The sequence below is a fragment of the Mastigoproctus giganteus genome, chromosome 10, assembly GCF_048544385.1.
Source record: "Mastigoproctus giganteus isolate SK-2022 chromosome 10, ASM4854438v1, whole genome shotgun sequence".
Lineage (NCBI taxonomy): Eukaryota > Metazoa > Arthropoda > Arachnida > Uropygi > Thelyphonidae > Mastigoproctus > Mastigoproctus giganteus.
Window position 1 is genome coordinate 183251913 of NC_143584.1, and position 23870 is coordinate 183275782.

General features: G+C 35.2%; 1 protein-coding gene across 1 annotated transcript in view; it reads left to right on the forward strand.

Moving 5' to 3' along the window:
* LOC150079613 (putative ATP-dependent RNA helicase DDX23) overlaps positions 1-23870 on the forward strand; it is a 147198-nt gene that overhangs the window by 30941 nt on the left and 92387 nt on the right. The window contains exons 4-5 of the mRNA XM_090383822.1: positions 7006-7137; positions 22435-22546. Of these exons, the coding sequence (XP_090239948.1) occupies positions 7006-7137; positions 22435-22546 (244 nt within the window). The remainder of the gene's footprint in view (positions 1-7005; positions 7138-22434; positions 22547-23870) is intronic.

Below are 23870 nucleotides of genomic sequence, written 5' to 3' on the forward strand. Positions count from 1 at the left end.
AGAATAGTTTTTTTTCCTATATGTTTAAGACTTGGTCCTCACACAATCTACGAATCAGAGAATTATATTCATATTTGCTGTAAATGTTTATATTGAAGGAAATATTTGAAAATTGATTGTTTTTTTGGCAATTCTGACAGTGAGTAGCACACGAGGAGAAAAGACAGTTGCAATTATTAAAAATGATAAAAAGTTCTATTTACAACTGGAATGCAGGTTGGAATCAAGTAAAGCAGAGTACAGTAATACAATGAAGATATTTTTATTGATTTATTGATCAAGCTCTCAGTGCTAGAGCTACCTCTTGTGCATCAAGCTACACAGCGGCAATCTCCGAGGCAGAATACGCTAGTCCCTCAGAAGATAGTTATTGTTTGTGACTCCATTGTCAGGAGATGGGTAATATGTTGTGTAAAAAGGATAGGTGGAATAGGACCAGGGTATGTCTGCCAGGGGCAAAAGTTGATGTTGTAGAGCAGATATCTTTTAAGGGCACAAAGGGTGATATTGTTGCACACGGCACTAATGATATTAAGAGTAGGAGATCTGCAGACTTACTTAACAAGTATAGGTCAATGTTGAAAAAAGTTGAGTTAGGGTTAAATTTGAAAGAGTCTGTAATTCTGACCAGACATGATAGGAGGGGTACATGATGAGAGCCTTGTCAATCAATTCGGCCCTGGAGAGATTGTGCAAGGCTCATGGTGTAGAATTTTTCTCAGTGTGGTCTGTGCTTGTTAACAGGAGAGACTGCTTCTACAGGGATGGGATACACTTAAATAGAAGGGGTGCAAGAATATTTGCTGATGCTATCGAGGCAGTGTTAGGTGGGTTGGAAAACTGCTAGCTTAGGGGGATTCACAGACTAAACGATTAACAGTAGCTGCAGGCAGAGGTGCAAGTGATTCTTGCACTGCTTCTATTAGATTGGAGAGTGGGGTGCTGGAGTTTTCAGGGACTGGTGGAAGTCATCATGGAACAAATAAATACATGGGCTTGTTAGAGTAACTAAGAATAAGAATAGGTGCATGTATATAGTTGCATGTACACCAATGTTAGGAGTATGGTAAATAAATATGATGAATTTGAAGTGCTGGTCAAGACATCAAAGGTGGATAATGTTGGGATATCAGAGACATGGTGTCACACTGATATAAACAGTGCAGAATTGTAATTTGGGGAGTACAATGTGTACAGAAAGTATAAATAGGATAGAAGGGGAAGAGGGGTTATGCTGTTAGTTAAGAAACACACAAAATCTAAGGAAGTGCATCCATTTGACATACAGTGGCAGAGAAAAAAACTGCATCACTTTTAAAAAAGTAACATTTGTAGTGAAACACATAAGATATTGTTTGATTACAGTAATTTTGTTTGTTGCAAAGCAAAGGTGTTGCTTCAGATAATGCTTCTATTGCATCAGATAGTAATTGCAAGGTATTGCATCAGCCATTTCTATAAATACAGAGTTGGAAGGGTATACACGCTCATTAATATCCTGTTTTTCAGAAATGTAAGCATGGCTGCTCCATATGTTCAGTTGACACCAAGAAATAAAAGTGTAGCTGTTGCTCTTTCCCAGGAAGGGCTTTCTGCACGTGCTATTGCTGATAAAATAGACTGCTACCAGTCAACAGTATCCCGAGTGCTGAAATTAAAGCGTGAAACTGGTGATGTGAAGAGAAGACCTGGATCATGCCATAAGAGAGTGACCACACCTTCTCAAGATCAATATTTGAAATGGCTATGCCTTCGTAATCGCCATGCTAGTGCTCCTGATCTAAAACTGGACTTTGAGATGGCCTCTGGTGATAAAACAAGTGCATGAACTATCCAAAGACTGCTTTCGGCATGCATGCCTTTTGGTCTGCATGCTTATTGGCCCAAGAAGAATCCTTTGTTGACCCAACAAACGAAGAAGTGACTTGCTTGGGCTAAAATGCATGTTTCATGGACAAAAGAGCAATGGGACACTTATCTTTTCTGGCAAATCAAAATTCAACCTGTATGGCTCGGATGGGAAGTGATATGTCAGAAGACGAAAATCGGAGGCATACCATCCTGACTGCATAACGCCAACTGTAAAGTTTCCTGCCGGTCAGATGGTCTGGGAATTCATATCAAGCAAAGGAGTGGGGCTAATTAAGTTTATTAATGGAACGTTGAATGCAGAAACTACACTGCTATCTTGGAGGAGTACCTCAAACCCATTATTAGGGATCACCACACAGATGTCCAAAACTGCATTTTTCAATAGGACTCAGCACCTAGCCACACAGCAAAATTGGTAAGTTTTATGCTATTTAGTTTTAATGAGTTTGTCTTCTTATCTCACAAGGCTTAAAACATACACGTTTTCCCTCGTTTTTCTCCCTTAAGGTGCAGTGATACCTCAGAAATGCTGGCAATACAGTTTTGGACTGGCCCGGCAACAGTATAGATTTGAACCGTATTGAAAATTGCTGGTACATAATGTCGTCTAAAATTGCTCAGAAGAAGTCAACAAGTAAGATTCAGCTGCAGGAGGAGCATTGTAAGGGTGTGGTACCATGAAATTGGGCAACTGTAGAAGTTGATTAACTCTATGCAGATCGTTGCAAGGCTGTAATTGCACCTCGAGGAGGAACAACAAAATATTGAGGACTTATTTGCTGATTTACAGTACATAATACTATTACGTTAACTTGTCATTTCAGTTTGTACATATAAATACAATAAAATGTATATTTGGTTGTCATGATTGCCATTTACATGATTTCTCCTGTTTCCATTAATTACGTATTTTACCCTTTGGGAAGATATTTATGACAATTAGGTATATCAGAGGTAAAATTTGTGATTAGGTATATCAGAGACGGAATCTTTTTTGTGGAATACTTCCAGTCAGTTCTCTCCCAAATGTAACGAATAAAAAAAAATGAAAAAAATGAATTAACGAATTCCCTCACTCATAGAGATACAACCAAATTTGACGCGCAATGGAATCGAAAGCCAAGAGCCCCAACCCGACTCCAAAACACATCAAACCACCACAGCAAGACCATGAGTGTGAGAAGACATTGTGTCAGAATAAATAATTAAAACTGCTTCCGGTAATAAATAATTAAAATCACGATTAAAAAGATTAAAATCACAATTAAAATTTGGATGAACACTCAAATTAAAGGAAATGCACAGCTGTTTCCCTTCCTCTTTTTAATAATTCACAGATTTTTTACTAATTCACAGAGATATATATCCCATCTAACAAATGCATTTCGAACATTTCTGCAACCCACAATCCAAAATTTATAAGTGATGCAGTTTTTTTGTCTGCCACTGTAGATGGTCAGTGCAATGTCGATTCAGTTTGGTGTGATATAAGCACTGGAAAAGCAAACATGAGAATAGGAATGTGTTATAGGCCTAATGACTCTGATGAGTACAATGAACAACTGTACAGAGAAATAGAATAGGCCAGTAAATCAGATTTTCTGATAATTTGAGATTTTAACTTCCCAGATATTGACTGAAACTTGTCAATATCTGGGAGTCACAGATTAAAGATGCATTGCAGGATCATCTAGACAAGACTGCAGTAATAATTCAGACACAGCATGGGTTTGTTAAGGGAAAGTCTTGTCTGACAAATTTGATTGGATACTATGATGTGGTTACAAAAGAACTGGATGCAAAAAATTATTTTGATATCATATACTTAGATTTCAGGAAAGCTTTTGACACTTGCGCATGGAAGACTTCTGTACATGATTGGAGCAGTATGGTATTAAGGGTAAGTTCCTACAATGGATAAAAGGATGGTTGAGTGGGAGAAGACAGAGAGTGGTAATCAATGGAAGCTGCTCTTCGTGAACTAATGTTATTAGTGGAGTCCCCCAGGGTTCAGTGTTGGGCAAGATGTTGTTTTGTATATTTATCAATGATATTAATGAAGGTATATCAGGCTTAATGTTGAAGTTTGCAGATGATAAAAAGGTTGGCAGGGTTGTTAATGACAGTAGTGGCAGTGTGCTACTGTAACAGGATCTAGAAAATTTGGGCACATGGGCTGAGAAGTGGCAACTGAATTTTAACATTGAAAAATGCAAAGTATTGCATATGGGTAGAAGTAACCCCAGAGAAACGTGGGGTTACTCATAGCAGGGCAACAGGCTACACTTAGGGTGGTAGAAAATGAAAAAGACCTGGTGGGTAATTGTGCAGTCAGATCTGAAGTTTTCTGAGCAGACAGATTGTCAGAGTAGATCATGGGTTATTGTGAATGATATACAGGAATTTTGCTATTAGGGAAAAGGAGGTGATTATCCCTTTGTATAAGGCAATGGTCTGGCCACGCCTTGAGTACTGTGTACAGTTCTGGGGGTCTCATTTTAGGAAGGATATAGAGTTGCTTGAGCGAGTACAGAGAAGGGCAACAAGATTGGTGAGGGGGAACGAAAGGGTGATCTTACCAAGAAAGGCTTACTTTCTGCAAATTGCAGTGTCTGGAGACTAGGCACCTGCGTTGTGAACTGATTGAGGTGTGTAAGGCCTTGAATGGGTTGAGCGGGCTCAATCTGATGAGATTCTTCCCCTTGCTTAGATTATAAACCTGAGGGGGCATAAATTCAAATTGAGGAAAGTCAGTTATAGAATAGATGTGCTGAAATTTGCATTTAGCCAGCAGGTAGTTGATTGCTGGAACAAACTTCCATCTGTTGTTGTGGAAGTTGATAGCTTAAATAAATTCAAAGTGGAACTGGACAGATGTTTAGAGAGGGAATGGATTGTGTTTGAAATGGTTTTTTTTGGCTGATGATACATAAGTTTGCTTTCTTGCTTCACATGCCTCTACTACTGCTACTACTACTATTTAGATGAAAACAGAGATAGAGTTCAAAAATATGTTGTCCAAAAGTAGGGAAAAGAATATTAATTTGGTGGATGTAAAATATTAATTTGGAGGAAAATGGCTGAGTGAAGGTGATGATGGAAGAAGAAATAGCAATTGCAGTTTAAGGGGGAAAATCTGTAAGTGAAGAAAAGTTAAAATTAAACAAGGCTAGAAGCTGACTTGATACTTTGATAAATTAAAAAATGATATTTTTATGCTCTTAACAGAAATTATGAGTAATACTATGAAACAGCAATACAATAGCACCTTTACTCAACAGAAAATTTAATTTCTTTTCTTCAAACAATGCAGTATGATTGGGTAGTATAGTTTCAATATCTGTGTCTGATTAGTTATTAGAGTTATTAGAATTTCTAATAACACATTAAGAGTTTAACATGTTAAAGGTTGTTGTTTTAAAAAATCATATTATTCCTGTTCTGTTTCATTTGAATTTTTTGTATACATATAATTTTTATTTTTGTGATCATTATTATTAGCCACATGATGCAAGGAGTTCCCTGGTTTTGTTGTACCATCCAATAAAAAATAAAATTAATTACATGCTTATAACACAAATTAAATGAAATCAATTGTTGTTATCAAATGAATTTTATTATGTAAAAAGTATTTCATTAAGTTAAACTCCTACAAAATAGAACTGCTTAATAATTTGTGATGCTTCTGGATTCCATATTGAATCCTGTCATCAGGCCTAAGAATTGAGATATTAATGAAACCAAAATTACACAAAGTTAATTAATTAGCTAACTTTGTGCAATTTGGTGTTAATTTAGTAAATTAACTAAAAATATATATTGGGTAGCTGTGGATTACATCACAGTGATTAAAAATAGTATAGATTGGCAGTGCTATTTTCTGAGATCATTTCGTCAATCTTTGTTTGCTGACCATGTGTGGTCTGTCTTTAAATGTTTAGATTTTATTGAATTTCTTAAGTTATGTATTTAATTACTTTAATGATTTAAAAATGAACTTTTTTTGAACATTAAACTTTAGATTAAAGTATTTTGAAGCATTGAATACTAATAAATGTTATTCCATAGGACTTACCTGATCAAGAATGATTAGGTAAGTCTTTTTAGGATTCTTTCCTGATTAAATAATAATATGTGTGGCAGTTACGGCTAAAAAGTCTCAGACTGTTGGAAGAGTTTACTATCGTATAAGTTAGTGCATTAGGATAATTTCTATATACAGTAAACCAACTGAAGTTGTGTGGTGGCATTGATTAGATAATATTACATCAAAAAATTTGTAATAATAATGAGTTTTTTTTAGCAACTTTTTATAATTTAAAAAAAAAAATTATAATTTGATTTTTGGACTTCCAAGTCAAAATAAGAAGAAATTAATATTTAAAAGCTATATAGTTTTCAGTTTTATTTGAATATATTAGGATCTCATAAATCCATCATCCTGAGAGACAACATATTCTGAATTTTTTGAAAAATTCTGATTTTTTTTTTTTGAAAATTATGCATATAGCCTAAGTATTCAGAGATAATTATTAGATAATGCAGTAGCTGTGTGATCCCTATAATTTCCACAAAAACAACATTCATCAACATTAAGAAAAAATATTAACCTTACTGCTAGATTGGTCAGGTTAGCAAAGTTCTTGCTTAAGAAATAAAGGTAATGAGTTTGAATGCAGTCTCAAGTATGAGTGTTGGGATTGTTCAGTATTTTTTAATATGAGGTATAAATGGTGCAATATAATTTCAGAAATCGAATTGCCTTAAAAACTAAACACATACTACTGTACTACTAAGTATACTATACTGTGAACTAGTATTGAATGTCTTACAAAATGAATCATTTTGTACATTGCAAATACATAGTAACAGTGATATACAGTCTAGGAAATGTAAAACAGAAAGAAATTGGTGTTAGGAAATTATTAATCAACCATAATTCATAAATTTGGCATCTGTGGTGCTTTTTATAAGTCCAGTCAGCCTGTTTTCCCTCTGCCCTTGTATGGTCAACTACCCTTGTAAAAATATTCAGAAAGTTCTGGATTTTTGAGTATTACAGTGATTTACACCTTTCTGTTGTTAAACTCTAATAAATGCAATATTCATTTTAAAAATGATGTCTCATTGTAGATCCAGATCTCGAAGTAAAGAGAGGCATAGAAGTAAGGATCGACGTGGTAAAGAAAAGCGGTCTAAAGAGAAGTCAAAAGATAAGGGTAAATCAAAATACAGAGACAAGGATAGGAGGAGTGGAAAATACAGGTAATATAGTTTGATTTTAATCTTAATATTTCATTTTAGTTTGTAGAGCAGTATGCCCACAGGACTGACTATGGAATCTTCTTATGATGAATCACTAAAATAAATCAGTACTAATTGATTTGATATAACTATATGCATTTGAATAATTATGGAAGGGTGGGGAAGTAAACAAATGATTTCAAACAGATGATTCAGTGGATAACACTGGTAGTATATTTCTAACTAATTTTTGGATAGAGCTTGATATCAGTGACTCTTAGCTAAAGCAATTAGTGACAAATTCTAAATAGAAGCTGTGTTCATACAAAGTGAAATTCATTGGAAAGAGGAAGGGGCAGGGAAAGCAGTTTTTAGTGATTATAAACAGAAGTAGGCTCAGATCATTTGTGCATACTGTATTATTAGAGGCAGAAGGTTTTGAAACAGCTATTGATGTTTCAAAACTTTCTGCAGCTTCTCTTTTACATATGCAGAGACGTACTAATCTTTGTAGCCAGTGATTAGTAAGGGACTGTGTGCCTGGCAAGGAGATGTGTGTGTACTCTTCATAAAAAGAGATTGATTTTGCACATGCAATGCAAAATTTTTTATTTTAACCTTGGAGTTTTTCATACTAAAACTGATTATGGTCAAAATTAAGCATCTCACGAACTGGTTTACATCAAATTCCTGTGGTTGATTCAGTTTAATGCTATAAAATGTGCTCGTTGCATACTTGCCAACCTTTTTTGAATTTTTCATAAAATTTATGAAAAGTGCATATCTTTTACACTTATTAATATTAATGAAAGCAGATTGATGCAAAGAGCTAGTCTTATTCAATATCATCCTTTAAAAAAATATTCACTTGGTTTTATCTAGATACCTAATCAATCTTTCCTTAATTTTATATAATTTCCCTAGTTCTGCTGCAAGTTTAGGTTTTAATTTATTCCAGTAGTATTCTGTTTCCTGGGAAATCAAAGAACTGAAGCAAAATGAAATTGTCTGAATTGTCTATTTTTAAAAACAAATCCTAGGCAAAGATGCATTTACAGTTCTTAGTTTTCCAGCATTTTTCTCCCCAGTTAGCAAAATATGTTTTGTCATATGTAACTATCAATAAAATACGATTTAGAGAGTTGTACTATACCTTTTTAATTTCTTTAATTCTCCATCGGTTCCCCCCCTAAATGTTCATATTGCATGAGAGATGCTGTTTTTTTTTTTAATGCTGTTTTCTAAAATGTTTTAGAAAAATTTAATATTTTGCTGTTGAATTGAAAACTGTTTTATTAATTGAGATTTACATAATTTATCCCACTTTTCATTGTTTAAAATTTCTTGAGCTGTGTGCATATTGTTTCACTTATATTATACATCCCTTCACTCTGTTTCTGCATTTTCATCCAGAAATTTCCCTTGAAAAAAAGAGAAATTTTTCAGAAAAATGAACAAGGCAGATAAAAAGAGTTAAATTGTAGTGTTCTGCTGGTGTAAATATATTACCCATAATTCTTTCCCTCATCTACTGTGAACGGTAGGTAGGATGAATTACAGTTACTGGATGAGCAGTATTTGTGTATCCCATTAATTCCAAAAATAAAAATACATTCACTTGCATGTCATACACCAAGCAAACAGTTAATTGCTCATATTTCTAATAAATCAAAATGAAAACAAAAAAATGCTGTTATCATCATTTAGAGAATATTGATCAGGAAAAGTATATGGGAGGATTTTATTTTATTTCTGCACATTAAAAAAAAAAAAAAAAAAAAAAAAGCAGAAAAATTTTAAAAAGTAGCATCTCTTGAAGAGTGTGTGTGTATCACTGGTAAACAATAAACTTCCAGTGAAATATAAGTAGGTCTAGTAGATAACCATTTCAGGGTCTGTAGTCTCTTAGGGACAGTTTACACAATGACCTTTAATATTAAAACATATATTCCATTGTTTCAGAAGGTTGAGCATATCACCCTCTTAGAATTTTTTTGGTTGCTAATAAAATTAATATTACATTGACATCCAGCCAGAGTTGGCATTCTTTAGCTTTATTTTAGAGGCCTGAAGATCTCTCCTCTTGCAACATATTTTAGATGTTACAAGAGGAGAGATCTAGCATATTAAGGGGATTCTCCAATACTTCACATTCCATGTTACACGCACACTTATACAAATCTTATATGTTATCCTCCAACATGTATGGGGATGTTAAATTTAAAAATATATATATATGGTTAGAAAAAATTTTTAATGTTGAGTGTGATTCCCTTTGAGCTTTAATGGTAATAGTCACTCTGTGGGAGGGACATTTCTACAGGTTTTTAGCTTTGGTTTTCTGCTTGAACTAGAACCTCCTTTTGTCTCCAGTCAGTGTTTCAAAATATTTCAAAGGTGTTCAGAAGTATTTGGATCTGAGCTCCTGACTGGAAATGGCAGATTATTCATATTATTCTTCTCAAACCACTGTCATACTCACCATGCTTTGTGATGTGGGGTGCTGATATAAATACTACCCCTCTCCAAACTGATACCGGTAAGGCAAAATTTTTCACCATGTTACATTAGGTGCTGATAAATACAACCCCTCTCCAAAGAATTGCTGTGATACAGGTAAAGTAGAATTGTTCACAATATTATGTTAGACACCAGCATTCATGGCTTCCTTGATGATAACCAGTGGACCAATTCTCATCCATGTTAAACAGGCCCAGAGCATCACCAGCAAAGGCACCTTCATAGCCAGGTGGGAAGGTTTTTTTTTTTTTTTTTTGATTTGGTAGTTGTTGGCGCATCGGCTTCTGAGGCCATATTGCACCTCCCAAGGTTTTTGCAGTACTTTGATCCAAGCCCGAGGCGGGAATCGAACCCGCGACCTTTGGGTTGCCGGGCAGGTACTTTACCCACTCGGCTAGCCCGGTCGGCAGGTGGGAAGGAGCAGCAGTGCGTAGCATACTCTTCTTGATTAGTCTGGGGTTCGAGCCCGTCACCACCAAATATGGAGGATGCGGAAAGGTCAGGGAATGACCACCGCATATCCTCGGAGCAGTATGGCCTTAGTTGCTAATGCTCCTAAAAACCAAATAACAAACAAACAAACAAACATCACCAGCAAACTTTGTTGATCCAGTGAAATCTGTGTGAAGCTATTGTTTTGGAGTGTGTATCCAGGTACATCCTGGATAGTGTGGCATGATTCATCACTCCATGTCACGTTATGTTATTGCTATGTTTAATGCTTCCATTCATTGTGCTAGAATAGGCAATGGTGCATTGCTGGGATTCAGCTTCAGCTTACAAGCAGCTGTGTGATCATGGTAATCCATTCTCTGAAATTTTTTTTTCCGATCGTTAGTCTTGCACTTTTCCTCACTTTTGTCAACTCTGTCTTAAGTTATTTCATTAAAGATGCCTTTATGAGTTCCTCCCTGTCCAGTTCGCCTATCAAAATTTGTCTCCACTGGCAAAGCTCTTGTACATGATTGACAGAATTCCACGAATTTTCATAACAGTCTGTTTGCACTGCTCAGGGAGCTTCTCAAGCTTCCCAAGTATCTTGAATTTGGTGCTACTCAAATTGTGCAACTATCCTGGGATTACCACTATTAATATTCACAGAGAGAGTGTTGAATTCTTTGGATGTGAATAAACAGTGTGTTCTGTTCAAAATAAAGGATTTACCTAATTCATAAACTTGAATATATATTTTTTTATACTGTTTTCAATTCGAAAACAGTAAAATGATAAAAGTTTTGACATCATTGTGGCATGTAGGCTTTCTTTCTGCTGTTAAGGATATCATATATCTTAAATAGTGTAAACTTCAAGGGTAGTAGGAAAGTCTACTTGTAAGTACTTCTCTGTTCTCCTCTCTAAGTTAGAAGATAAAACTCTAGTTTTTTCTGTTTATATTGTACCTTTCAATTTTTATATGTAAGCACATCTTCCAGTGGAGTAATGAACACCTATACTGTATAATTAATTAACAAAAATAAAGGAAAAGAATTTATTGTGTAAATTGTGAAAATCTCCTGTTAAAATACTTGCAACTGTAAATAATGAATAAAAAAAATCTTGCTTTTTTTAATATCAATAAATTATGTTGAAACTTAGTTTTGAAGTAATACAGTTGGTCGTCGACTTACGACCGACTTCTGTTCTGACTGACAGGTCGTAAGTCGATCTGGTCGTATGTCGGCCATATATTTATTAACAGTATTTTTTAACCTTTCTAATCTTTTTATTATCTTTATAATTTATTTTTATAATCTTTTAAATTTTTATCATCTTTTATTTTTCATTTTAAATACAGTAATGCTTTTATCTTTTACTTCGTTTCTACGCCTAGGCTATCTCTCTCTAGGAGGTTAAATTCAAACGCTCTGTACATTTTAATTGGTTTATTATTCATACTGTTTATAAAAAATACAAAACTACGATCTATAATTACATATACAGTATTGTCATAATTTGAAAAATAATACTGTACATAATGTACTGTAAACACAAAAATACAATCTAAAATTAATGTAAAAATTAATACAAATGAAATTTTCAAAATCAAATTTTTTGTGGTCGTAAGTGCGGCCGGTCGTAAGTCGCATAGGTCGTAAGTCGACGACCAAGTGTACTAATATTTTGGTAAATACATCTGTAACCTTGGAGTGTGAATATTGGAAATAATGGCACATGTTTTTGGATAATAGTGTGATCTCCAAGAATATAATTCGTCCCATTAGTTGCACCATTATTTTAACCACTTGCATGTAACATCATTGTTGCTTTTTCCCCCTCTATCGTAATCTCTGTTTCAGAAGATCAGCTTAGGCATTGTTCATTTCTGTTTGTTTGTTTATTTTTTTTTTAGAGTTCAAGTTTTTCACAAGTGCTGATATTCCTTGGCTCTTGTTGGGTTAGCACACGTAAGTTACCCCTTCATCTTTTATTTTTATTTTTCTATATTTAATTCTTTTCAGTATTTTTCTTAGTCATTTGAGAGCAGTGACAGTTCCCCCCCCCCCACGTGCTGCTATTTTATGACAATTTTTGATTAAACTGGTAAATATCAATAAAGGATTTTGTAAAGGAAAATATTTTACAGAGATTTCCAAATATTTTTTCCTCTGAATGTTGATCCTTATCTTGTATTTCTGAAATTGAGTAAGTCATTACTCCTTTTGGTGCTATAATTTATTTTCTTCTTAGTAATATGGATAAATGAATCTTAAATCAGAACTCATATTAAACATAACCTTCTGATTAAAAATTTTTTATTCATTTTATTTATAGTGTTTTTAAATGTACTCACCTTTCTAAGGTAAATGCTACTCTTTTTCTAAACACTGTCATCTGTAACCTTGAACTTGTGCATTTGGCTTATTTCACCTATGAACTAGCAGCTGGGATGGTTACTCTTTGATACTCTTTAATTTCATTTTTGAAATAACATTGTACTGTTATTTCTAGCATTAAAAAAGGAATTCTATGAAGAATGAGACCTTCTTCTTAGTTATTCTACTTAGAGTTATTCCAAATTTCTGATAAATGTTGCAGGCAAATTATATTACATATTCAGCTCTGTTCTGTATTTACTGTACTGATTTTTTTAAAGTTTTTTTTAATAGTTGGATTTATCTTCTTGATCCTGTGAAAAGAAATGGATGTTCTATATCAAATTTAGATGTTATCAGATAAGTCTCAGCTTAAATGCCTTAGCTTATCCATATACAAAAAAAAAAAAAAAATTGATTTAATAAATGTTATTCGATTCTCCATTGAATAAAGTATAAATAAAATTTCCATTTATACTTGGCATAGCCATCAGTTGTCCAAAGAATTTACAACTTGATTGTAATTGTTTTTATGGAAACTGGTACACTATGTGACCAAAAGTGTTTAGTCATCTCTCTGTGTATATGGCATATTGTACTAGAAGTCTCCTACACATGCACATTGGTTTAGGCATACCAATATAAATCTTGTAGGACTGCCTGTTATTAGTAGTGGTAATTAGTAATTACCATTTCTAATAACTGATCTGCAGTACCTAGAGGACAAATAACATTAACTGTATAGTTTGAAGGGTTGTTGGTGAGGAAAAGATGAGCATTAATGTTACAGTGGTAGTGTCCAGTTTGACAGACTCCTCTCGCAAAGTTGGAGGATAATGTATGAATTGAAATTTCAGATATGACATAATACGTTTCAAGACCACGTACCTGGGGCACAAATATAACATTTCAGGGAGTAGCAGAAGACCAGATCTTATGAAGTTCACCTCTGAGCGGTGGGCTGCCAAATGCCAGAATAAGTTATCTCCCCAGTGTGGTAGAAGCAGTGAGTCTACCTAAATTTAAAGTAGAATTGGATAATTCTGTTTTATGTTATATATATAACATAAAACAGATAAAAAAATATTAATTATTTTTTTATCTTTGGATGGTGCAGAAGTCTGCTTATTTCAATCATTTGGCCTTACTAATACTAAGAAAATGGCCTAAACAGTGCATAAAAACTGTTTAGATTTCATCCACTCAGTTGGCAGATTAGAGGCAACAGGATTATACATTAGTTGATGCCTGCCAGAATTATACCAATTGGTTTGGTGCAGTGTACTATCTAGTGGCCTGCCTGCCTGTGAAAGCTATTTTAAAGTTGTCTTTTCCCTTGGAATGTAAGGAATATGGGATTCCTCCATGTTGCTTGCTGTAACCTCAAAAGATATTGCTTATGCTGTATGACTGAAGAGATGGAGCGATGCTGGAGGGATGTGATTTTTATCACTCTGAGCTTTCATCAAACTGGTGGTATTGCAGTGGATGTGAAGAGTCATCCGCCACTTGGTATTTCTTGGTGTCATAGAGGCATGTCTTTTTCTCTGTTTGGTGTGGATGCCACATCTCATTAGCTGCTGACATTGGCTCAGACCCGAATGATTTCCTCCAGCTTAGTATTTTTAGACCATGCATATGTGGGATAGACCCAGAGTTTATTAACAGTCACAGCAGTTTGAGAGGGCATTGTACTTCTTATATTGCAGCTGTAGGATTTTGTGTTCCTTCAATTTTGTCTAATAAAACTGGTAAAAGATACCGTTGCTAGAAAAGAAATTCTGGATCGAGTAAATTAATGCACAGTGAGTGGAAATATGTATTCAGTTTTTGTTGGGGATTGTTTATGTTTCAGGCTATAAGTGTATTTCAATACTTGGTTTTCTCCAGTGATAAAGCTCCAATAATGGCCATGTAACATTGTGATCATAGCGTGTACAGATATATTGGAAAATTCAAGGTTATTGGTTTTTAGTGAAAATAAGAACATTTGACTGGATTGAATATTTGTAGAATAGTGTCCCTTGATAGGTCTAATTTACAGCTACACATACATGTTATTATTTTTCATGGACTTTGCTTTTGTTGTAGATTTATTAATTTATTACAATTCTCAAGGTCAGGAAGATTCTGCTGAATCAACCATTTTGCCTTCTCGCACATCAGTGAAACATGGCTACAATACTGCCACCTGCCTATATTTGAGCATGCTGTTAATACATGGAATATTAAATTGAAAATTTTATTAATACATAGTCTATACTGTATACAGGTACTACCGCAGGAACTATTAATGAACTGTAATAGTGTATGCAAAATGAATAAGAACAACACATTTGTATGAAAAGGAGGAAAGTTAGATCCAGGGCTACAATGCATAGTTGAGGCTGATGCATATGTGAAATCTTGTGGGAATAGGCTGTGCTGACAAACACATGTAATCGAAAGATTTAAGATGGGTTCTTAAAACCTTATTGATGCTTCAGGAGATATTGGTGAATCAAATTGCTCTCCTGCTCAGGCATTGATTGAGAAGTATAAAGGAGCATTTTGGATAGTTGGAGTTGATAAATGTAGATTTAAGGTTTTTCTTGACTCTTCATCTGTAGTTGGTGTCTTCTCAGTTTCTGTCCCAAAGTGTGTTGCTCTTTGTGAGCAGGAGAAGAAATTAGATTTAGAAGGTGTAGTATGTCAGGATGTAGTAACGGGTTCAAGCATACGAAATGATTATGGTGATACCTTACCTGCACAAGGTGGCGTAAAGAAATCAGATGGATGGAATGATAATAGGGATACCATGTCTGCACTGGCATGTCCTCTTGTGGAAGCTAGTATTGTGCAGAGTACAAACAAGATCTCATTTAATGATAGTGGGTGTAATGAAGTGGAAATAGGATGTGAAAAGTCTGATAAATCAGAACTAACAGACTCTGAATCTATTAAATCAGATTCCATTGAACCAGAATCAGGGTCATACACCTTGAAGAAGAAGAGACAGGATGTGAGTAGTCTGCGAAATCAGAACTAACAGAATCTGAACCAATTGCATCAGATATTGCTGCATTTGAATTATGGTTGCATGACTTGGTTTTATAGAGTGTTGTGATCGGATCTAATGGACTGAAGTCTATTGTAGATTTACTGAAGCAGATTGATATATTTTCTGACAGGGGTGCACCTCTGCCTGACAGGGATTTCTCTAGCTGAGCTTATTTTCCTCACTGTGGCGATTCTTGTGATACAGAGGAAGAACTAAGGTTGAAGGGAATGGATAATAGAATTAAAATGAAGCATCTTAGAACTAATAGTATTAAGCTAGATCTTGTTCCAGTTTTACATTCACTGCATTCTATGTACATTGATTATGGACATATTTTAGTGGAGGAAAAGAAGATGCATGACCACAGCTCTCTACGGAATGATAATTCACTGGACTCGAAGGATTTAGATGATCTTCTGTTGAATAGGGTTTGTTTGTTTGTTATTTGGTTTTTAGGAGCATTAGCAACTAAGGCCATATTGCTCCGAGGATATGCGGTGGTCATTCCCTGACCTTTCCACATCCTCCGTATTTGGTGGTCATGGGCTCGAACCCCGGTCTAATCAAGAAGCGTGTGCTACACACTGCCACTCCTGCCCACCTGGCTACGGAGGTGTTGAATAGAGTGTTGAGTACATTGCAAAAAATATAATAGTTTTCTTGAATAGTGCTGAATCGGAGCTGAGCAGTTACGCATATAATGGTTTGTTGAACAGATGGAACTTATTGATGGGTTTTGCTTCTCGGTTGTTCCAATTTGAGAGGAATCATACTGATTTGGACAGTTTGCACAATTAACATGAAAAATGTGTGAATTGTAATGTAAATTGTTGTTCTGAAGGTGAAAGAGGATATTCTGGATGCAAATTGATGGTAAAAAGCTTTGAGAGCTTAGATGTAAGCAGATGTGAAATGCAGTATGACTATTCAAAGTGGGCTTACAGCTCAAGATAGGCAACAATCTTTGGTTAAAAAGTCTTCCTCAATCATGGTGGCTTCTTCTTTGCCCTCTCCAACAGCTGGTGGACAGGTTTCTGCAACAGTTGGGTCTCAAGATTCCATTAAATCATGTTTAGAGTGTTTCGAACGTTCTAACGAGGTTCTTGCTGACTCCGTGAAGAGAATAGTTGAATATATTGAAGGAGTGCAAGACAATTGTAGAGCCATCTGCTGATACAGATCAGATGAGTACACCGTTAAAAGGACATAAGCTTAGTAAACCAAGAAAAATGTTCAGTGAGGCTTTACATAGTCACAGTAATGATTTTCGGGATGTTGTGAAACCTATCAGTAGTGCTGAAATTAAGCTTATTCTGTTGGAGGAATCCAGGTCATCTCTACATACATTGAAAGTCAGGAGGATTAAGGAGTGGAGTAATCATGGGGGTTGGTACATGTAAGGGCATTCATTTGCTTGAATCCAATGTATGTTTAAAAAATTTAGGCCTCTCTGTGACTAAGCCTTTGAGACCACCATCTTGTATTATTATTTTTGATGTGAATCAAGATATTGAAGAGCATAACTCAATGAAAGAGTTATATGAACAGAATTACTTGACTATGGCCTTGAAGAGTTTACTAATGAATAATAGTTTGTTTCTCAAGAGTTGGTAGATATAATAATAGAAATTAAATATTGGCTGTCAGTTTTAGGGTTAGAGATTTTTTTCAAGCGTGTTTACTTGGGTTGTAAAAGTCACAAGTTCAAGAGGTATTTAACTACAATGTGCTGTAGAAGTCTTCACTATGGATATATGACAGGACTTTGTTATATGAAGGAAATAGTTTGTTCTCATTGTGCAGGGAGTGGACACTTATCAGGAATGTTCATAAAAGAACATGAAACCTACTTGTTTGAATTACTCAGCTATAAATTGTCCTTTCTCACATTTTGTTCAAAGCACTTTTTGTCCATTGTTCCGGAACACGCTGCAGTTGGTTAGGAGCGGGACAGAGACTTTTTAGTTTTCGCTTTAGGTTGCATGGATTTACTGATTGCTGTTGCTTCAAGTTCTGTACTCAATTTGTTTTCCTTCCTACTTCTTTCTTCTTCTGCTCTCTTTTCTCTTTCCTGTTTTTGCTGTTCTTTATTTGGTATTATCAGTATGCAGATAGTGAATCCCTGGCTGCATCCACATGCTAGGGATGCTAACCAACTAGTGGTAGTTTGTGTGATATCTGTACAGCATTGTAAATTGGTGGGCAGAATTGCCAGGAAAGCTGCCTGGGACCACCTGGTTTAATAAATAAATAAATAATAAAATAGCAAATGCTTAAAAATAAATAAATAAATAAAAAATCTCACTAATTTGAAAGTACAAGCAGACAGTTTGGTCATTGCAAAATGATTGGACATTTAATTTTTTGAAATTCAGTGTACTTCACTCACAAGTGGTATTTGAATATTAGCTCCAGCTGTATTTCAGACATTGTTGGAAGAATGCCTACTTCAGACTTCAGTGTCAAAATATTATAGTATCTGTGCATTAGTATTAGTAGAGGCATATGATGCAAGAAAGCAAGCTTATGCAGCATCAGCAAAAAAAAAAAACCACTCCCATTTCACCCCTCCATTCGTTCGAAATACCTGTCCAGCTGAGCCTTAAATTTATTTAGGCTATCAACTTCCACAACAAGGGATGGAAGTCTGTTCCACCAACCAACTACCCGCTGGCTAAAGGCAAATTTCCGCACATCTATCCTACATCTGTCTTTCCTCAATTTGAATTTATGCCCCTTCAGGTGATTATTCTGAGCAAGAGGAAGAATCCCATCAGCATTGAGCATGCTGAAACCATTCCAGGCTTTATACATCTCTTATCAGATCACCTCGCAGGTGCCTAGTCGCCAGACACTGTATTTTGCAAAACTTAAGCCTTTCTTCGTAAGAGCAACCCTTTGTTCCATTCACTAATCGTGTTTCCTTTCTCTGTACTCATTCCAGCAGCTCTACATCTTCTTGAAATGAGGCCTCCAGACCTGTATACAGTACTCAAGGTGTGGCTTGACCATTGCCTTATACAAGGGAATAATCACTTCCTTATCCCTTCTAGAAAAATTCCTGTATATCATTAACAAGACACCATGAGATAATCTTGCAGCCCATCTGCACTGCTCAGAGAACTTCATATCTGCCTGCACAATTATCCCCAGGTCCTTTTCATTCTCTACTACTGTCAGTGTAGTACCACAGAGTTGATACATTGCTCTGGTGTTACTGTTTCCCATATGTAGTACTTTACATATGTCAATGTTAAACTTCATTTGCCCCCTCTCAGCCCATCTGCTCAACCTTTCCAGATCCTGTTGCAGCAGCATGGCATCAGTAGTGTCCTTAACAACCTTGCCAACCCTGTATCGTCTGCAAACTTGGACATTAAACTTGATATACCATCATCAGTATCATTTATAAATACAGAAAACAACAATGGACCCAACACTGAACCCTGAGGGACTCCACTAATAACATTAGTCCACGATGAGCAGTGTCCATTGATTACCACTCTCTGTCTTCTCCACCTCAACCATCCCTTTATCCATAGCAGCAATTGGCCTCCAATGCCACACTGCTCCAATTTGTGCAGCAGTCTTCCATGTGCAACAGTATCAAAAGCCTTTCTAAGATCCAAATATATAATATCAGTTATTCCCTGCATCCAGTTCTTTTGTGACTGCATCATAATATCCAATCAAATTGGTCAGGCAAGACTTTCCCTTAACAAAACCATGCTGTGTCCGAGCTATAACTGAAGTCTTGTCTAGATGATCCTGCAGTGCTTCTTTAACCAGTGCCTCCATTAATTTTCCTGGAACAGAAGTTAAACTCACAGGTGTATAATTACTTGTGTCAGCCTTTGATCCTCCTTTGTGAATTGGGGTCACATTTGCACATCTCTATTCTATGGGTACCTCCCCTAAGTCCAAAGAAGCTCTCATAATTATGGCTAAGGGTTTGCTTACTTCCTTTGCTGCCTTTTTTATGTTTATCCTCAACTATTTTTCCTCCACTTTCCTCTCAGTTATTACAAAATCATCTAGCTCACTGCCAGAGTTTACTTCACCTCTGGCATTCCCCCTTCCTGAACAACTCCTCATGTGCGAATGTAGATGCAAAATACTTGTTTAGTTTGTTAGCCACTTGAGCAGGATCCTCAACTGTTGAACCATCAATATCCACTGGACCAATCTGATTCATCCCTTTCCTTATAGAGTTTACATAGGTAAAGAACTCTTTTCTGTTTTTCTTTGCATCCTTTGCCAAGGATTTCTCATAATCTGCCTTTGCCTGCCTAATCTCCTTTGTGACTTGGTTACAGACCAGCTTATATCTATCATAGGCTTCCATGTCACCCATTAATTTATATGTATCCTATGCATTTTTCTTCTCTGCCATATGTCTCATTAGTTCATCTGACATCCATTTAGGCCTAAACCTGAACAATATTTCTTAGTTGGTATGTAAAGCCTAGTAGCTTCCAAGATAAGTTCTTTGAATGCTTCCCATTTTGAATTTGCTGTTGGTAACATCGTCAGTTGGTCCCACTGTATAGAATTTAAATACTGTCTCAGACCATCGTAGTCGCCTTTACGAAAGCAAAAACCCTTCCCTTTACCCCTGATGGTAGTTACCTCTTTGAGTAAATCCCACTTCAGCACACTGTGATCACTACCACCTAGTGGTTCCTTTGTCTGCAGATTCTTAATGCATGAAGAATCACTACTGATAATCAGATCAAGAGTATTACTCCCTCTAATTGCCTCTCGAACATGCTGATGTAGAAAACAATCATCCAATAAATCCATGAAAGCCTTGCTAGTGTGTGAGTGACCAGCCCCCAAATTCCAGTCAATATCTGGGAAATTAAAATCTCCCATTATAAGACTCTCTGATTTACTGGCCCACTCTATTTCCCTGTACAGTTTCTTATTATACTCATCAGAGTCATTAGGTCTATAGCACACTCCTACTCTCAATTTTGATCTCCCAATGCTTATGTCACACCAGACTGACTCGACACTGCACTGTCCAGCTATGACGACTGGCTTCACTTCCTTGGATTTTATGTGTTTCTTAACTAGTAGCATAGCCCCTCCTCCCTTCCTATCCTGTCTATCCTTTCTGTACACATTGTACTCCCCAAATTCCAGTTCTGCATTCCTTATATCTGTGTGACACCACATCTCTGATATCCCAACAATATCTGCCTTTGATGTTTTGAGCAATACCTCAAATTCATCAAATTTATTTACCAAACTCCTAGCATTGGTGTACACGCAAGTATACATGCACCTGTTCCTATTCTTAGCTACCCTAACACAACCCATGTGTTTACTTGTACTGCAATGACTCCCAGCAGTGTCTGAAATATCCTGCATCTTGTTTTCCAGGCTGCTGCTCAATCCAATAGAAGCAGTGCAAGAATCACTTTCACCTCTGCCAGTGGCTACTGTTAATCTATTAGTCCTTGTATCCCCCCCCAAGCTAGCAGTTTTCAACCCACCTAATACTGCCTCGATAGCATCAGCAAATATTCTTGCTATTGTACCAATATTTTTGAGACACCCTGTATATTCACTGGCTATAACAGATTTAAATAATGATTAAGATGATAATTTCATTAATTATAACTGTTTATGACAGTGGTTTTCAACCGGGATGCCGCCCGTTGAAAGGCGGCATCCCGGTTGACAGGGTGTCTCAAAAATATTGGTACAAACGTTTAGGGGAGGTAGGTAACATCTAAAGGAATGTGAATCGCATATGAACCCATAACCAGAAACGTCACAGGAAGGTAGTAGCAGAGGCACAAGAAGCAGAAATGACACAAGACAGTAATTAGTGGCAAACATTTATTCGACATAATATTAACAATGGAGTACCAGATGGATGCATTTCATGATGTTACAACAGATGCTCGAAGGTTCCACCATGAGATGCAATGCATATGTGACACCGACGCAGCATGGATTGGCGGACACGGTCGAACACACCTGGAGTTTCTTTGACAGTAGCAGCAGCGCAGATGAGTCTCGCTGCATTCCAGGGGTGCCACGTAATTTGGGTTTAAGTTACTTAAACTTATTATTTTTTAATTTATATGTTTATTTCATTATAAAAAGGTGTACAGTATCTTTTTAATTTTGTGGTGATCTATAATTGATGTTTACTTAGTACCTCTATATAAAGAATAAAATTATATACTGTATTATGAAATGTAATTTTCATAATTATATTATTGTAATAAATATCATATAACATATATATTTTTTAATATTTTATACACACACACACACACACACACACACACACACACACACACACACACACACACACACACACACACACACACACGGGTATATACAGAGAGAGAGAGAGAGAGAGAATTGGATCTAACAGACAGAAAATTGAGTAGGGGTGCCGCAAAATAAAATAAATTACTTTGTTAGGGGTGCCATTATTAAAAAAAAGGTTGAAAACCACTGGTTTATGACAATGTCAAGAAGTTTAGTGTTGATCAGAGTCCTCTATCCCAGAGAGAAATAAGAAATCTATATATTCAAGTTGAACTCTTTTTTGATAGCTGTTTTCTGATGTATTCCTGTGAAGGGTAAGATTTTTATAATCTTTTCACTGATAACTTATAGAAATCATTTGGTTCTTTTGAATTATTTGTCAATGTTTAAATCTTGTTGATAAATAAATTAATTAGACATCAAAACACAGCACTTCTAACCATTAGATTTCAGTATATATGTGTTGAGGGGACTAGACTGAAACCCAAATTTTCAAGTTTTGCAGTTGATATTAGCTTCTTTTGTAATTAGTGTATTATTCTAATTGAATGATTTTATACATTGAGAATTTATCAATGATTGCTTTATATTTCAAGATATATTTTTATGCTTTTTATGAGCATATGTATTTAGTAATATTTATTTTTTTAGTAATGGTTTGAGACATGATGATGAAGGTAGAAGGAGAGAGAAAAAAAAAGAACCTCTATCTCTTGAAGAGTTGATGGCTAAGCGGAAAGCTGAAGAGGAGGCTAGGAGTAAAGTAATAATAATTTTTCTACATAATATTTTTACACTTATTAGTCTAGAAAATATGAAACAATTTCATTTGGGTTTTTTTATATCTCTCTGTATGTGCATTTCTTTATATGTTTACACAGATCTCAACATTACTGACATTATGCAGAAAATACAGTATGTATTTTTGAAAGTTTAACCCCCCATGTGGCAGGAATTGTGGCATGTTTTTTCCCTATTAAACAAATTTGATTGTAACAACAGTGTTGCCTATTAAATAAGCTTTTAAAATAAAATCTTTAAATTTTACATCTTTTTTAAAATAAATAATTTTAAAAGATTTAAATAAATGTAAAATAATTTATTTAAAATTCAGAGTCATTATTTTCTTGTAAATTAAAACAAAGTTTGTACAATATCAATCTAAACTATGATTAGTATTTTGTACACAGCTTGTTTAGCCTTGATTTATTTTCTGGTGATTTTACAATTGGTGATGTCAGTGATGTTAACATAATAGGAAAACAGTGACATAATTTTTAGGTTTCTCCAATCTAAACAACTAGAATAAACATCCTATCTGTTTTGGGATAGAATGTTTAAAATATTTGATGAAGTTTAGTATATTTATTTCCAGTTAACCAAAATGCATGGTCTCTGTACATAATTACCAAATGGGTACTTTCTCTTTTTCCCCTCCTGTTCTATGGGAGAGGAAAAAGAGAAATTATGAAGTCCCTCTTGGATGTTGGCATCTTCATTACACACATTTTGTGCTGCAAAAGATTATGATCCATCATGTAGTTTGCATGTGTAGTTAGTAAAATTATCTAAGCAATTGTATTGGATACTTCTTTAATTCATGCTAATCTAGTAGTGCATAAAGGTAGCATTATAATGCACTTTGTTCATAATTGAATAAGACATTCAATTATGAACAGTAAGTACATAATTTCTTACTGTACTTGGCTGTACAGTAAGAAATTATCTTTGATATAAAAAGAATTAGAAATGCTGAGATGCTTTTAGTTACTAATTCTGCTGAATATTTGGACATGATTAAGTGTTGATCTCCCAGTGAAGCCTGGTCCAAAACTTTATTCTATGATGTAGAGAAAGGAGTGCAGAAAGAATTTCCTAAGTGAGTTTTGAGTAAAAATTTTAAAGGAGTATTTGTATTGTAGGGATGAAATAAATAATCAAGGTAAAATAAGATCTATAGTCAGAGTCTGTAATAAAACTAAATCAAATTGGATAAATGACGTTCAGGAGAAATTTGCAAATTTTGGTAAAGAAATAGACAAAGTCTTTGTAAATTGGGCTTCATATATGGGCATACTTCCAAAAAT